Source organism: Mizuhopecten yessoensis, unplaced genomic scaffold (genome assembly GCF_002113885.1).
Source record: "Mizuhopecten yessoensis strain PY_sf001 unplaced genomic scaffold, ASM211388v2 scaffold11169, whole genome shotgun sequence".
Classification (NCBI taxonomy): domain Eukaryota; kingdom Metazoa; phylum Mollusca; class Bivalvia; order Pectinida; family Pectinidae; genus Mizuhopecten; species Mizuhopecten yessoensis.
This window is the reverse complement of record NW_018408914.1, coordinates 1,470,013-1,484,691: the sequence shown is the minus strand read 5'-3', so window position 1 is coordinate 1,484,691 and position 14,679 is coordinate 1,470,013. Positions and strand designations below refer to the sequence as shown.

Below are 14,679 nucleotides of genomic sequence, written 5' to 3'. Positions count from 1 at the left end.
CAATATTATTCACAATCAGTTTGCGTCCGACTTTAAAAAAAAAAGAACTCCTACTCGCGGTCAGTTTTTTGTGTCCAACAACATTACTTTCATTGGTATTGCCATGCAGTATATTTTTATTTGAAAGAACTTATAAAATATTTCTAAAAATGTTAATAATACCAGGGACTATATATACTTTCCCTGATAATACCAGCAACACAAATCATAAAGGGAGCTATTTCCTTTGCTTGGCCTATTCATAGACAGCCAATCAGAATCGGTGTTATTTGCCCTGAATATTTCTGCCTCATTCTGAACGCCATCTTGGATCAAGACGAGGTCCAGTTTGTGATTTCGAGGTTTGTGACTCGTTTTCAGCCCCTGCCTCATTGCTGTCTCGTTGGATCCTCATTTTCATCAAAGCGAAAATAGAGGTTTCATTTTGACATGTCGGAGGGAATTATGGTATCTGCTAATAAATTAATGCAATATTTACGAAGATTTTTGTTCAAAAGCTCTCAATATTATGTCTGATGACATAATTTTCGTAATGAGACGATGTAACGTTCCGTTCGATGCAAACGATGTAACCTCATGTACGGTATCTACTGCATGCATACTAGGGTTAACAACAGTTATCACCAGAAAAAAACCAGCAACCTTATGTTAGAGTTTACTGTTCAGCCTTGACCAATAATATTTTTCCGTGGACACTGACAGTGTTTGGTGAATGATGATTAGCCATAAATAACGAACAATGCAGTAGGCCCCAAGTTAGAAAAGAGTTTGAAAAAATCTTTGAAGAGCCTCAGATCGGAACATCTAAATGTCAAAACTAAAGTCATTGTCATGCCATCCATGATAGCGCGTACGGTTACTTTATGATAAAATAATAAAAAAATGCATAGTAATTGATGACAACAGTCTATGATTATTTCATAGATTAAACCAAATGCTGTTCTGTAGTTATCACGAGTAAGTCTTATACATGTATTTAGAACTTACATGTTTTTTTCTGGCAGTAACCTGAATGTCAATATTATAACATTTTTGCAGATCTGAAAAATATGAGCTGAAATTATAAATGTCGACAAAATGTATTGAAAGTGTGTTCCTAGGTTCTTTAAAAAACACCTGTCAAAATTGTTCCCAAACTGTCAATTAATGTGGTCATGACCCTTAATGGTGTGGATTTGAGCCATTAACTTGCCAGAATTATCCTTACTTGTTCTGTTGTTTAACATGCTTTTTAAGGTAATAAATAATAATCTGTTAAAATAATCATAATAAAGAAGAAAATAACTGTTTTTCCATTATTTTAATCATTTGCCAATTACATTAAAACAAAACGTCATTCATGTTGTTCATGCAGTTTGAGGCTGTACGTAATAATTGTAAAAAATTCAGAATGTGCCTCTTTGCAAGCTAACATACAAATTAAATCTACTATGTAGGCCTACCACACATACACCATAATATTAATTTTAAAGTGATAAACTGTTCTTGATGTGAGTGTAATTTGGCCTGTCAAAAATATTTGGGGCATTGGATTTTAAATTCATATAAAAGTTTTTTTGGGACCTGGAAGTTAAGGTCAAAGACTCTATCTCACTGAAAACTTTTTTTTGTAGATAAAACAAAGGTAGCCATGGCTGACGGAGAGGATGAGGTGAGCTCCTCCACAGACCCAGTGTCGTGTGGAATAGTCCTCCGACACCCAGATGATCTTGGAGTCTCGGCCAGCAAATATAAAGCTGTCAGTCCAGATGAAGGATTAGGTGATCTAAGCATCAGCTCAGGTATTGAGATACTGATACCAGATTATGATAATCCTATTCTATGAGAAATGAAAGCTACTGTAATCACTTTAAAATTTATTCAAAATGTATATTTAGATAAAAAATTATACAAGACCACAAAACTGTTCTCGATCGAGGTGTTGATTATCCTTTATTACTAAGCGACTTAAGATCTACATTTAAAACAGTTAAACAGCTTAGTTTTTATGTATGTGATTATGAGTCTGAAATAGCTATATGTTTCTATATTATTGCTTGAAACATCTGAACAGATGATGTGGGATTAAAAAATTAACAATTGTGACAAAAAGATAACATGCATTTCATGATTTATTGTATTGATGATCCGTAATGAATGTACTAATAATTGGACCATACTAATAATGGGAAATGTCAAAAGCATTGATATATTCTAAATGATGAATTTTATGTACATCTCACAGTATACATGTACTTTGATGACATATTAATGATATTGTTGTAATATGATGTAAAAACCAAACAAAAACATGTATATAGAAATAGAACTGCTGGAGCCGTAAGAGGGTTTCCCTTCAAATCAGTAGATGAAGCACTGACCTAGTAATCTGTGGTCAGAGGTTCGATTCTAAGTGACGCCATACCTCAGCAAGTATCTGACCTCAGTTCACCTGAAATTACCTAGATAAAAATGAACTTACCATTATCTTGTTTGATTTTGTTAGAGACATTGTACAAAATTCTTTCTTTGCTTTTTTGAACGGAATATCATGAAAAGCACTATCAACACTTCATATTCTGTAATATGTAGCTTAATTACATGTAAAGTAATTAGTGTTAATTACATGTTAGTAATTAGTGTTATCAATGTGGTTAACTTTCTGATTTTCAGTGTCTCCAAGCTTAGCCAATCCAACTCTACAGGGTTTATTATCCTCACCAGTGTCTCTGCCAGGAAGTCAGCTCATTGGAGGAACAGAAGGCATACAGATCATTGCTGTATCTGCGTCTAATGACCTTTTGGGCCAGGCTGACAGTTCGGGACGTGTGTGGCATATGGTTCCCCCGGAAATGGCCACCATCATAGCTGTGGCTGGAGACGGCACACATGAGCTTGAACATAAACATGAAATGGCTGGTAAGAGTTTGATAAATTGGCAGAGCTTTCCTATTAGCTTCAACATCCACACCGTTTTCTAGGATTAAAAGAAAAACCCATAGTAGTGTACAATTTCATATTAAGAGTACTATCTTGCAGGCCCGATTTTGAAATATTCTAATAGCCTAATTTTCATAGTAAATATTGCAATTTTTGACTAGCCCTTACAAAGTCTTTTGGCTTTGGGAACCAGGCTAGTGGAGTTGTACATCTATGATGATTAAACTTTCCTGGTAAGTGTGATTACATGATCTAAAATTTTGTTCATGAAAACACATCAAAACTGCAACATGATAATACCTTAGAAATGCAAACATCACTCTTTTTCATTTTACATTAACTATGTAATTAGCGAAGATATCCAAAAGCAACAATTAAAGTTACTGCAACAATTAAAGTCGTCCTGCTGCAGTATGGGTTCTAGCTGAGGCTACTTACCAATTTTCACTTCCTTGAATGAAACAAGAGAACCAGGGAGTGGGGGGTTACTGAACAAATTATAATAAGTCATTGAATACAGCTGTTATCTTACTTACAGTGGCAGGAGTGGAGATGGAGGATGCCATTGGGGGAGGTTCTAATGAGGTATCCAGTGGAATGTCACATGACTCGATAATGATGCCCCCTCCTCCACAGCCCCTCCCTGCAGACTGTCCTGCCTGGGCACACAGGATTAAGTGTTGTGAGGTAAATGTATAGAACAGAATCAGACTAACTTGAATTCAAGTAACTGTAAATTATTTCACGTGGAAATTGTTGTTAAGCCTACTTTGCTTTTGCTGTGGTTTTTACTCTGACATGTTCAGCTATGTATTTTGTTCTAAAATTGACATATTTAAATATGTTGATCCCAATGACCATAATCCAAGATGGCTGCCATAGGGTCTGCTTGGCTGAGACCTTTCAGGCTATAAGTTCTGTTTTGTTGATTTTGTTATGTTCATACTTGGTGGGAAATTGCACTTGCAATTGTTGGATAACATTTGTATCCTATTACCTATATTTAAAAAAAAAACCAAGAGGATTGCTGTGGCTTCTACTTGGTGATTGTTAGGGATACAATGTAATGCACACACAGTGGTGTTCTTGGAGCCTATCATTGTTGCTGTTTTTACTTTTAGTCTAGTATAAACGGTTTAGCCCTTTCACTCCTATGTTACCTTAATAAACTCTATGATGCATTGATCTGGATAAGTCCATTATGGTCTACAGTGGTGAAAGGGTTGATAACTTCAGGAGAATAGTCGGAATTCAATTCCAAAATCCACTTTATAATATATCTTTATCTGTATACTTTATTCAGAAAATCGGTGACTCATATCGTGGCTATGTTGATAGTGAGGTTGACCTGGACCTCCTGTTGACCTATCACAAACAACAGACTCAGAGTTTCTGGGGGACACGTCAGTCCCCTTCCCCAGCCAAACCCTCAACACGTCTGATGTGGAAGTCCCAGTACGTTCCATTCGATGGGATTCCGTTTGTTAATTCTGGTAGTCGGGCCATCGTGATGGAGTGTCAGTATGGTCCAAGGAGAAAAGGCAATACCTTGAAGAAACAGATGATTGATCAATATGGCCCCAATAAACAGTGTGAGCAGTTTGTACCAGGAGATTACAGACAGACGTGTCCTGCCAGGTACATTAGCTTGACTCATTACATTTTACTTTCTGCAATGTTTTGTTCGTGCACTATAAATTTGTTCATAGTTCACAGTTGAAAGAGAATTTGAAAGAAAAACTTAATACTTTGTTGTAAGTCGGATTATNTCTGCGCTAAATTTACGCGGGGCTTCCCCGAGATTTCAGTGGTCAAAACTGGACAGTGCAAGCAGAACTCTACCATCATATTGCTGTGGTATAACTTTTGGAAGGCCAGAGAACGCATTTAGACCCATTTATTTTGTAATTTTTTCCCGACCAGCCCCTTTAAGAAAATATTTTTTTGTTTTGTAGGGGAATGAAACAAGGATTTATTAAATTGTTTCATTTCCTTCATTACTATATATGTAACTGTAACAAATTGATTCTAATTTTTTTGGGGGAGGGGCAGACGACATCAAATAGATTCCACTTATCTTCCATTACACAGTAATTATTATGGTTCTGCTAGTTACAGATCATCTAAAGCATACAGATGGTTAAAATATTTATATATGCAGTGTTGTTTGGATAACCAGTCACAGGTAGTATCATAGTTGTCTAAAGCAACCTACTGACTAATTGGTGGACACGACCAAGGTTTAAAGATTTCGATAATCAGGGTTCAGACGATTGGCATTCTGCTGTAACTTTATTGCTATTTTGTTTTATCGTGTTTTATATTTTTCCTTAACAGAATTTACATAAAGAAGGTGAAGAAGTTTCCTCAGTATGCTGTGGACCTTAGTATCGATAAAAAGACACTAAAGTTAGCAATGGATAAAGCTTTCCATGAACTGAAACAGCGAGGATTTGATGATATTGGCCATGAAAGGTATACAAAGTAAACCTACTTAAATTAGAATAAATATACATAGTAATTATAGAGAATCTCAAACAGGTCCTAATGTCGTGAATTTTGTTATGAGACAAAACGCAACGAGTTCGCCCTTTTCAACAAATGAAATGACATATATTATCAACAAATGAAATAGCATATATCGCAAAATGTAAACCTTTCCTCATAAATAACACATTTTGTGGAAAAAAAGCAAGGAAAAAAGTTAAAGCTTGTTTTGCCTATATGACAGATTTACGATAGCATTATGACTAATGATTTCTCAACAAAGATTTACCTAATGAATTAATAGGTACATGTATGTCAGTGGTGGTATATCTCGAACTAGTCCAAATTACTTTCTCCTGTAAAATGAAAGAGAATAGTGTGCTTCCACCAGGGATTGAACCCTTGATCTCCAGTTCCTAGTCAGACGCTCTACCACTGAGCTAAAGGGAAATTCTCTCTAGCTCGAAGCTCGAAGCTATGTACAATTGAACCCTACCACACTACTCCCCCCTTTTTAAATGTGTTCGCCCTCGAACACCACAACCCAGGTTCTAACTCCCAGTGTCACCACAGGGAGGGCCACGGACACCATTTGTAAAAATATAACAGGTTCCTAGTTGAATGCTCTACCACTGAGCTAAAGGGAAATTCCCTCTAGCTCGAAGCTAGAAGGCGACCTTAACCCTTTGTACAATTAAAACCTGCCACACTCCTTTTAAAAAAATCCTTTATTTGGTAGAGATATTCCATAAACAATATTTAAAAGATTTATTTTTATTTTGGACTAATCTGGAACAAACTTCAAACAAAAAACAACAAATTTTTATCCCACATTAAATCTGTGACTGGAAGATGTAAGAAAATAAAATACACCTTTACAAGCCTATTATGGTGAACCAATAGTGTTGAGACAAAGGTAACAAAAGGAAGATTTCAACATTGGTTTAAAAACTTGTAAAAGCTGTTGCCCTGTTGTAAAAGCTGTTGCCCTGTTATGCACAGATTACTTCCTGACTTTATGCATGATATGGTTTTCATCCAGGTACTACATACAGCTGCCCACTGATAAGGCCCATGAGTTCCACAACGATGCTAACTGCTCCACCACCCAGGTCCAAAGTCCAGCTGCCACTGTCAGCATGACCACCAGTATGGCCTTTGATGGTCTGGAGATGGACAGTGCTATACAGAGGCTGGACCCCCGTGTGGCACAAAAGATAAGGGAGATAGTATCTGGTGGGGAGACCAGAGTTTACTCAGTAAGGAAAATTCTACGGTAAGACTTCTTAAGAAAAATTTGACAAAACTGAATCTAGAACATATATTGTAAATGTATATGTTTCAGCGCTAACAAATTTAGCACATTATCAAATTTTAATAGATTAGTCCATTAATAAATTGGGGAACAAACCAATTATGTAAAAGAAAAAAAAAAGAGGAAATTCTATTGGCGCAATCATAATTCAGTGCAGTATTAAAATGTACATTGTCAGGGATGATAGCTGAAGGTTTTCATTCAAAAAGTACATGGTACTAAGCTAATAAGGAATCTGTAAAGTAGTTATTAGGTTTTATTCACTGTCCTTGGTTAGCACTTTAAAAATTCAACAAATATTTTCCTGTTGTAACTTGCCTGCACAGACTTTTTTTCCTTGGTTATAAGACATCTGAAAAACTCCTCGCTAACAAAATGTAATATGATATAAACATACAACTTCACGTGAGTTACTTCACGTTATGTTGTCGGTGTATAATTCAACAACTGATTTGGTATCACTTGCTGTATAATTGAGATTTTTTGAGTCAATTTCTTGTATTTATAAACAAGCAGTGATTTTAATTTGATTATCGTCTACTTTTCAGGTCATTTGTGGTTCGTCAGTTGTACAATGGCGGGGAAATACCTGAGCGGCATGACCTTACACTGTTTCCAACAGTAAACGACCTCAAAAATCACATTCATCAAGCATTAAAGGATATCGAGTGTGGGTCTTTGGCCCTCACTGCCCCAACAGTATGTATACTGATATCATTTCATTCAGCACTGTTGCGCTATGTCCCCAAAATTCGGCAAGGTGTCATTCGTTTGATGGAATCAGGTTTATAGATATGATTTTGTAGTTTCAGTTTTACTGATTTAATTTTCTGATATAGAAGACTATGGCCCCTTTTGCGTAACCGGTTCAACCAGTTTGTCTGTTTTTAAAGGTAACATTTTAGAATATAAATACTGGCAGACCTGCAAATTTTTATGCAGGTCTTGCAAGGCTTTGTCAAGGGTTGCCTGAAAGCAGTATCAGATTACTAGGTCTGACCTTATTTCATAAATGAACAACTCTGATCCAAACAGTTTACCCGTATGGATCTCAATAAATGTATGCAACCTATGAAATCTTGCTAATTATTCATAGTTGTTCTAAATGCTTAAGTTTTGAAACCACTGAATCTGAACTCAAGCGACAACTTTACACCTGGTCTGCTGATCATGAGGATGTATCATGTTCTTGTCTTTTTTTTGAAAACAGGTTTAAATTTAAAAGAAGATGTACTGATGTATTCTGTCCTCAGTATAAGAGATTGCTTTAATACCTAGATCACAATTGTATATTTCAGGTAAATGTAGAAATTATTACGAGTAATGATGGTGCCCAAAGTGCTGAAATGGGACAGATGGACCAATCACTATGGCAACAGACATCTCAGGAGACGGGAGACGGTTCTGAGCCAGTTCCTGAAACAGTCACTGTTACATTAACACAAAACCCAGGAGAAGGTCATTATACTTTTTCTTCCTTAATTATGGAGACAATTTATTTCAAACAAAGTATGTATTTGTATTTTATTTGATATGGAGTATTGACTGTCATGTGTTACAGTATATATATCTATAAATTGAAATCTGCATCAATAAAAATCAATGTATAAATGCTACTGATATAGTAACCAATACATAACAATTTGTTTTTAGAAAATATATGTATTGTTTTACTCTTTGAAAGAGAGTACTGGTTAACAGCAATTTGATTATTTCATGCTTAAATTTTATGCTAAAACATTTTGTGTTTTAAATATCTTATTGGAAGTATTCTGACTTTATTTTGTTTTAGATGGTCATGTGATATCAAGGATTGAGACACATCTGAGTGATGGTAGTATGCGAGTGAGCACAACCTTAACTCCAGAAACAGCCCAACTTCTGTCTAGACTCCACCCAAACATGTTCCCAGCTAATCTCCTCATGCAGGTATTCAGTTTACATATTTCTGTCAGTAAGAGTTATCTCCCATGTGGTAAAACCATAGTTGCATGTAAAGGATTATAAGACTCTTTCATGTCAAGGGTGTAGGATAGGGAAATTCCATCTAAGGGTTTTAAATTTGATAAAATCCAAGGTGAGTGTTGTGCACAATTTGAAAAGTCATAGGATGGAATACTGTGAGAGTATTTTTCTCTCATTCCAGTCACAAGAATTAGCTCAAAAACCACAAAAAGGCATCTTGATTTTGTGACACCACATCATTATTTTCTCCCTGAGATGTCACACTCATGAAATGTGGTGTAAGTTAGAATTTTTGTATACCTCGTTTTCCTTAACGAAAAAAAAGAGGGTATTTTTGTCATACACACTGGAATGAAGGAAGACAGCAGTCAGATGGATGCAAGAGCATTTTGCTACAGCGAAATACATCTGTCCACATTTGTCCACATCCTAGGGTAAAAAAGACAAGCTACACGCTCAATTGATGTTACATTGGGTTAACAATAGCTCATTATGGAAAGATATTCACTGCATTTCCTGGAAAATGTACAATCAACACTTCTTTTTGAGATTTGAGAAAAAAAGAATATTTTATTAATGTTGTCAGAATTGTGACTTCACCATGGAATCAATTGAAAGACATTGCATTTCTTAAGATGTGATGTCAGATTACTTGAAAAAGTAGCTGTTTATTTTCAAAAATATTAGCATGTAGAAAGGATTCGTTTTCCTATTAAAAAAAAAGTGGGAAAAGAGGCAGCGATTTGTTATATGAAAGGATATGGAAGAAAAACAGTTAAATAGGTGTGTGGAAGGTATGGAAATTCTAACCTTGTGTGAAAAATGATAATCTAAATAAATATCTGTTTCCTTTGTCAGTGCAAGTGACCCTTGTCCTGACTCTATACTGCTGAAGTTAACTTGATAAGCCACAATTGGTCGAGTCAGCTGTCAGAATAATATTGAGATATTGTACTGCAGACAGTCACAGAGAGGAGTAATATGTTAACAGTAATACCCCTTACTGGATGTTAAAATGGGTTTGGTCTGTCTCCATATGTTTCCCCTTCGGAAAGGATTTCCAAAAATCAGAAGAGGAATGAGATAAAGTGTAACAAGAAATGACGTTAAATTTGTATCTTACAGCAACAAGTGGACCAGGCAGTGACATCAATATCAGACCCATCAGTGCCACCGTCTAACAACATAAAAGTGGAAGGTTCGGTACCTTTGTGTGGGGTGGAGCACATAGACTCGAGTGTAGTAGGTGCTGTTGGGGACAGTATAATGAACGGGGGTGTGACCTCGAGTGACCCCCAGGACATTGGGGGTATACACATAGTACAGAGGGGCCTGGGTGTGACTACCTCACATGGGGGCGTATGTGCTGTGGTAGCTAGCTCAGACCTGGATCAAATGTCAGCCCAACTTGAAGGGCCAGGGTCTGGAATGTCATTGGAGGATGAGGATGAATCTAGTCTAGGTCAAGCCACACAACACCATCAGTTTGTCACAGTCACTATGAATGGTAAGTCATGGAGCCTTCCTCATAATCAGTTTTGATTTTAAGGGATGAGTGTATACATATTAAACAAGTTTTCTATCACAAAAAGTAAGCTTCTTCAAAACTAGATAAAAAGGTTGCAAGCTATATGTTCAAAAGAATTTGAAGTAAAAATTAAGTCCTAGAGTGTTATTTTTCCCATTAAAAAGTTTGCAATGGTAATTATATAACTAACAATTGTTTGTTTTATTGTTTTTTTTGTAGAATCAGGGGAAATAATTCCAGTTTTGGATGTGGATGGATCAAGCATTACAAGTTTACACCAGGCGACTTCATTAGACTGATTCATGTGTTTAAGTGCAGGACAATAATGGCTTCCATCTCTTTAATTTACCAGCAATATGTATACCTATATATCAACAGTAGTGCTTAATACATTACACACCAAGCTGTTCACTGATGAGAAAAGAGGAATCGGTTTTAAATTGTAGCAAATCAAGATTTAGAATTCAACAAACTTTTTAATACATGGTTTTGATACGTTGAGATGTTTTTAGGATGATGATTAGTTTTCTGTTTTGAATTCCTGTCCTATATCATCTTGTCAGTGTGACAGTAACAGGGATTGTGCAATGTATGTTCTGTCAAAAGTCAGAGGTAGGTTAGATTAAAAAACAGCATGACCTTAAAAAAGATCCTGGTTGTTCTAACCCAGGAGAGATCTTTCTGGTTGAGGTCATCTAAAACATTCTGTGGAAGTTTTTTATCTGACACTTTAAAAAAGAAAAAATCATTTGATTAGAATGTGAATATCAGTTTATTTCTAAAATGGTGATGTTTATTTTCATGCAAGTTTAGGGTGTTGGAAAGGCTCATTAATGTTATCAGAAGTTTTGTATTTTAAAATTTGTGTGTGTAATTTGAAAACAACACATGTACAGTTTTCAAAGTTCAGAAAGAAAGAAAGAAATGAAAATACATATTCTCTGTCCTATGGTTTATAATGAAATACATATTCAGCTAATGCTTTACTATTACCATGAAACAAAATTGAACAAAATATGGCTAGGCCCTGATGACCTGTATTTATAATTAACTGTTATTATACAAAATTGATGAATATAATAATGTTAAGAAAGCAAAGGTTATGGAATTGGCCTGGATATCATTCACAGATGTTTATATAGATGTTTTATTTCTTTTTTTTTCTGGAAGATTAACATGACAATATTACGTAAGTTTACTAGGGCAGCTATTTACATATATATTTCTTCCATTGATGTTCATATATTTCAGTAGCATTGATTATTTTTAATAGGATTTCATTGAAATGGTTTAGGAATTTTTACTGCTTCTTAGAAGAAACAGCAGTAATGCTTTTTATGTGGTTGATTAATGAAGCTGAAGGCAAAGGTCACAAAGGTCATGGAAGGATGCATACCGTTGTATGATGTTGCTGTCAGGGTATTGTCAAAAAATTGACAGTCAAGAACAGTAAAAAAAAATTGATCTCAAAAATGGTATTTTTGTGAAAACATGTAATATCATATCCAATGTTTCCCATCTGCTAAATTTAAGTTCAGTTAAGAAAGCAGGAGAGAATGGTTAATTTGTGCTTTACATCCTAAAACTAAAAATCCTGAAACTAACCTTCTTAAAATTCAAATAAACAGAAAAGTTCTAACTGTGTTCAATCTGAGAGGATAGTAATATATTAGTGGTCAGTTTGATTCTCATCTGTATCAACAAAAACTAGTACTCATTGAAATGGGGCTTGCCATATCAGTGATATCTGTGCCACAGAATTCTGAGTCCTGGACTTTAGCGCTGGAACCTTTTTTGAAATATCATTTAGATTTCTGAATCCTTTGCTGAAATCCTTGAAATGAAATTCAGTTCAAAGTTTCTATAATTGATAAGTAATGATAAGCAAGTGACTGTATGCATCTCCTGATAATTTTGAGGTTATGCCTATATAACACTACAAGTGACAAAACCTAATGAAGGAATTGTGTCTCAATTTTTTTTATAAATACATGTAGGTCATTGTCTATTTTGTCAGTAATCTAGCTTTATCAGTAAAGTTTTTATCAGTTTATGTACATAGTCATGGAACAGATGCAAACAGACTAAACAATTCTGGACTAAAATGTATCAATTATTGTCGTATTGGGGACCAGGGACTATATGGGGAGGGATCCCTGGTCTGTGCTGTAATCAAAGATAAGTTTCCTGAAAAATATTTGCTCAGATTTTTATGTGAACATATTGTCATTGAATATTGTATGATACAAATACCTTTGTTCAGAACACAGCTGTTTATGATAGATTTTATATGTAACATGCTTCGTTAAAGAATACAACACCTGCTGCATCCAGGCGACTTTTAAGGGGCGTCTAGTTACATAAAGCTACACATTTCTGTATTGGACAACAAAAGTAGGATTTATAAACAAAATTTGAACAATACATGTCTATTTTGGACAACAATACTTTTGTGAACAATACATGTGTATATTGGGAGGTACTGTCAAGCAGTAGCATTATGAGTTTAATAACAGATTTCATTTATCTGATTCAGTGCAAAGTGTGCACCAGTGTTAGGGGTGTGCTAGTGTAATCTGTGAAGCAGTGTAGGGAGGTACTAATGTAAGGTCAAACAAAAAATATTTGGTGTTTCCGGGAACTCGATACCTACCCTTATTTTATTGTGCCTACCCTTAACTTTTTAAGGCAATTTTCAAAGAAGCACTGTTTAAGTCTAGATCACTCCTATATAAACCTCATAGAATTATCTTCAAAAATAAAACTTGTTACCTACCTACCCACCTACCCTAAATTTTTCAAAAAATGTTACAAGAAACACATAGTTTTTTGTCTGGCCTAATATGTGAAGCAGTGTAAGGTGTGAAACAGTGTAAGGCCTAAATAGTATAAGGTGTGAACAAGTGTAATGTGTTGAATAGTAAGGTGTGAACAAGTGTAGAAGATGAACTATTGTAAGGTGTGGACTATTGTAATGTGTCAAGCAGTGCAACATGTGAAGCAGGTAAAGGTGTGAACCAGTGTTAGGTATGTATAAGTTCCAACCAAAGTAATGTGTGAACATGTGTAATTTGTGAACCAGTGTAGTAAGCGAACCAGTGCACGGTGTGAGGCAATCTAAGGGTTGAACAAGTGCAAGGTCTGTAATAGTGTAAGGTGTATAAGGTGTACCTACCAATGTAACGTGTGAATGTGTGTAATATATTGCCCCGAGTAACATGTGTCCCAGAGATGAACTCTTGTATAAGGTTTAAACCCCTGTATGAACCAATGTTATGTGTTAATCAGCGTCAGTCAATGTGTTCATTATATTAAGTTAAACAGGGTATTTATTAAGTGCTTTGGGTTTCTGGTTGGTTCCCATGTTTAATTAACTCGTTTTAATTTGATCCAGCAGATTAAATGGTATGCACATATATGGGCTTCTTTTTATTTCCTATTTCAAATTTTTCATAAGATTTAAAACATTTTGAAATTAGTTATTTTATTGATGGGAAAAAGTTATCCCTAGCTTTTTGCTTAGTAATGTTTTATTTTAAAAGTGTACAAACATGTTTTGTTTAATGTGTGTTGTGTTCTAATTATTAATGGGTTCATTTAATCTGGATCTCACCGGGATACCCAGATGTATGTTGTTATTACTGTATGGGGATTTATTTTGATCTGATTTTGTGTGACCCGTCTTCTACTTTAACTGTGATCTGTATATAATGTAGTGTACAAAGTCAAAACAATTATTTAATTTTGTTGTTAAATGTTCTATGTTTATATTTATAATGGATTTTTTGCCAAAACAACTCTTATTAAAAGTATCAAGATGAGTTAAATGTTTTTTTTTATGTGACAAACATTCAGTTGTTGGATGTATGTTTTTGAGACCAGGTATACAAGTGTTAGTCTACAATTTAGTGTTTGTCAGTGACCCTGGATACTCTGGTGTCTTATGTCAGATGTAGGATTTGTCAGTGATCCTTGATAGTCTGGTGCTTTATGTCAGATGTAGGATTTGTCAGTGATCCTGGATACTCTGGAGTCTTATGTCAGATGTAGGATTTGTCAGTGATCCTGGATACTCTGGTGTCTTATGTCAGATGTCGGATTTGTCAGTGACCCTGGATACTCTGGTGCCTTATGTCAGGTGTAGTGTTTGTCAGTGACCCTGGATACTCTGGTGTCTTACGTCAGATGTAGGATTTGTCAGTGACCCTGGATAGTCTGGAGTCTTATGTCAGATGTAGGATTTGTCAGTGATCCTTGATAGTCTGGTGCCTTATGTCAGATGAAGGATTTGTCAGTGATCCTTGATAGTCTGGTGCCTTATGTCAGATGTAGTATTTGTCAGTGACCCTGGATAGTCTGGTGCCATATGTCAGATGTAGGATTTGTCAGTGACCCTGGATACTCTGGTGCCTTATGTCAGATGTAGTGTTTGTCAGTGATCCTGGATAGTCTGTTGTCTTATGTC

The 14,679-nt window shown here is 35.4% G+C and overlaps 1 protein-coding gene across 2 annotated transcripts; it reads left to right on the top strand.

The window, feature by feature from the left end:
- Positions 1 to 294: 294 nt before the first annotated feature.
- On the top strand, positions 295 to 14,035 carry LOC110467293 (calcium-responsive transcription factor-like). Of its 2 annotated transcripts, none has more exons than XM_021524361.1 (12): positions 295 to 341; positions 1,614 to 1,781; positions 2,653 to 2,898; positions 3,458 to 3,606; positions 4,223 to 4,557; positions 5,257 to 5,394; positions 6,449 to 6,682; positions 7,270 to 7,420; positions 8,020 to 8,179; positions 8,514 to 8,650; positions 9,812 to 10,193; positions 10,434 to 14,035. In XM_021524361.1, the coding sequence occupies exons 2-12, from the start codon at positions 1,631 to 1,633 to the stop codon at positions 10,511 to 10,513; spliced, it is 2,163 nt and encodes a 720-aa protein (XP_021380036.1). In that variant the 5' UTR covers positions 295 to 341; positions 1,614 to 1,630; the 3' UTR covers positions 10,514 to 14,035. The 2 variants fall into 2 exon arrangements, with proteins under 2 accessions (XP_021380036.1, XP_021380037.1); XM_021524362.1 differs by lacking the exon at positions 295 to 341 and adding an exon at positions 352 to 447.
- The last annotated feature ends 644 nt before the right edge of the window (positions 14,036 to 14,679 follow it).

What these genes read in the sequence shown, in the direction of transcription:
- LOC110467293 (XM_021524361.1), top strand. Translation starts at nt 1,631, where the DNA reads ATGGCTGACGGAGAGGATGAGGTGAGCTCCTCCACAGACCCAGTGTCG. An exon ending in TGATCTAAGCATCAGCTCAG is followed by an intron (nt 1,782 to 2,652) that starts GTATTGAGATAC and finishes TCTGATTTTCAG; the next exon opens with TGTCTCCAAGCTTAGCCAAT. An exon ending in TCAGTAAGGAAAATTCTACG is followed by an intron (nt 6,683 to 7,269) that starts GTAAGACTTCTT and finishes TCTACTTTTCAG; the next exon opens with GTCATTTGTGGTTCGTCAGT.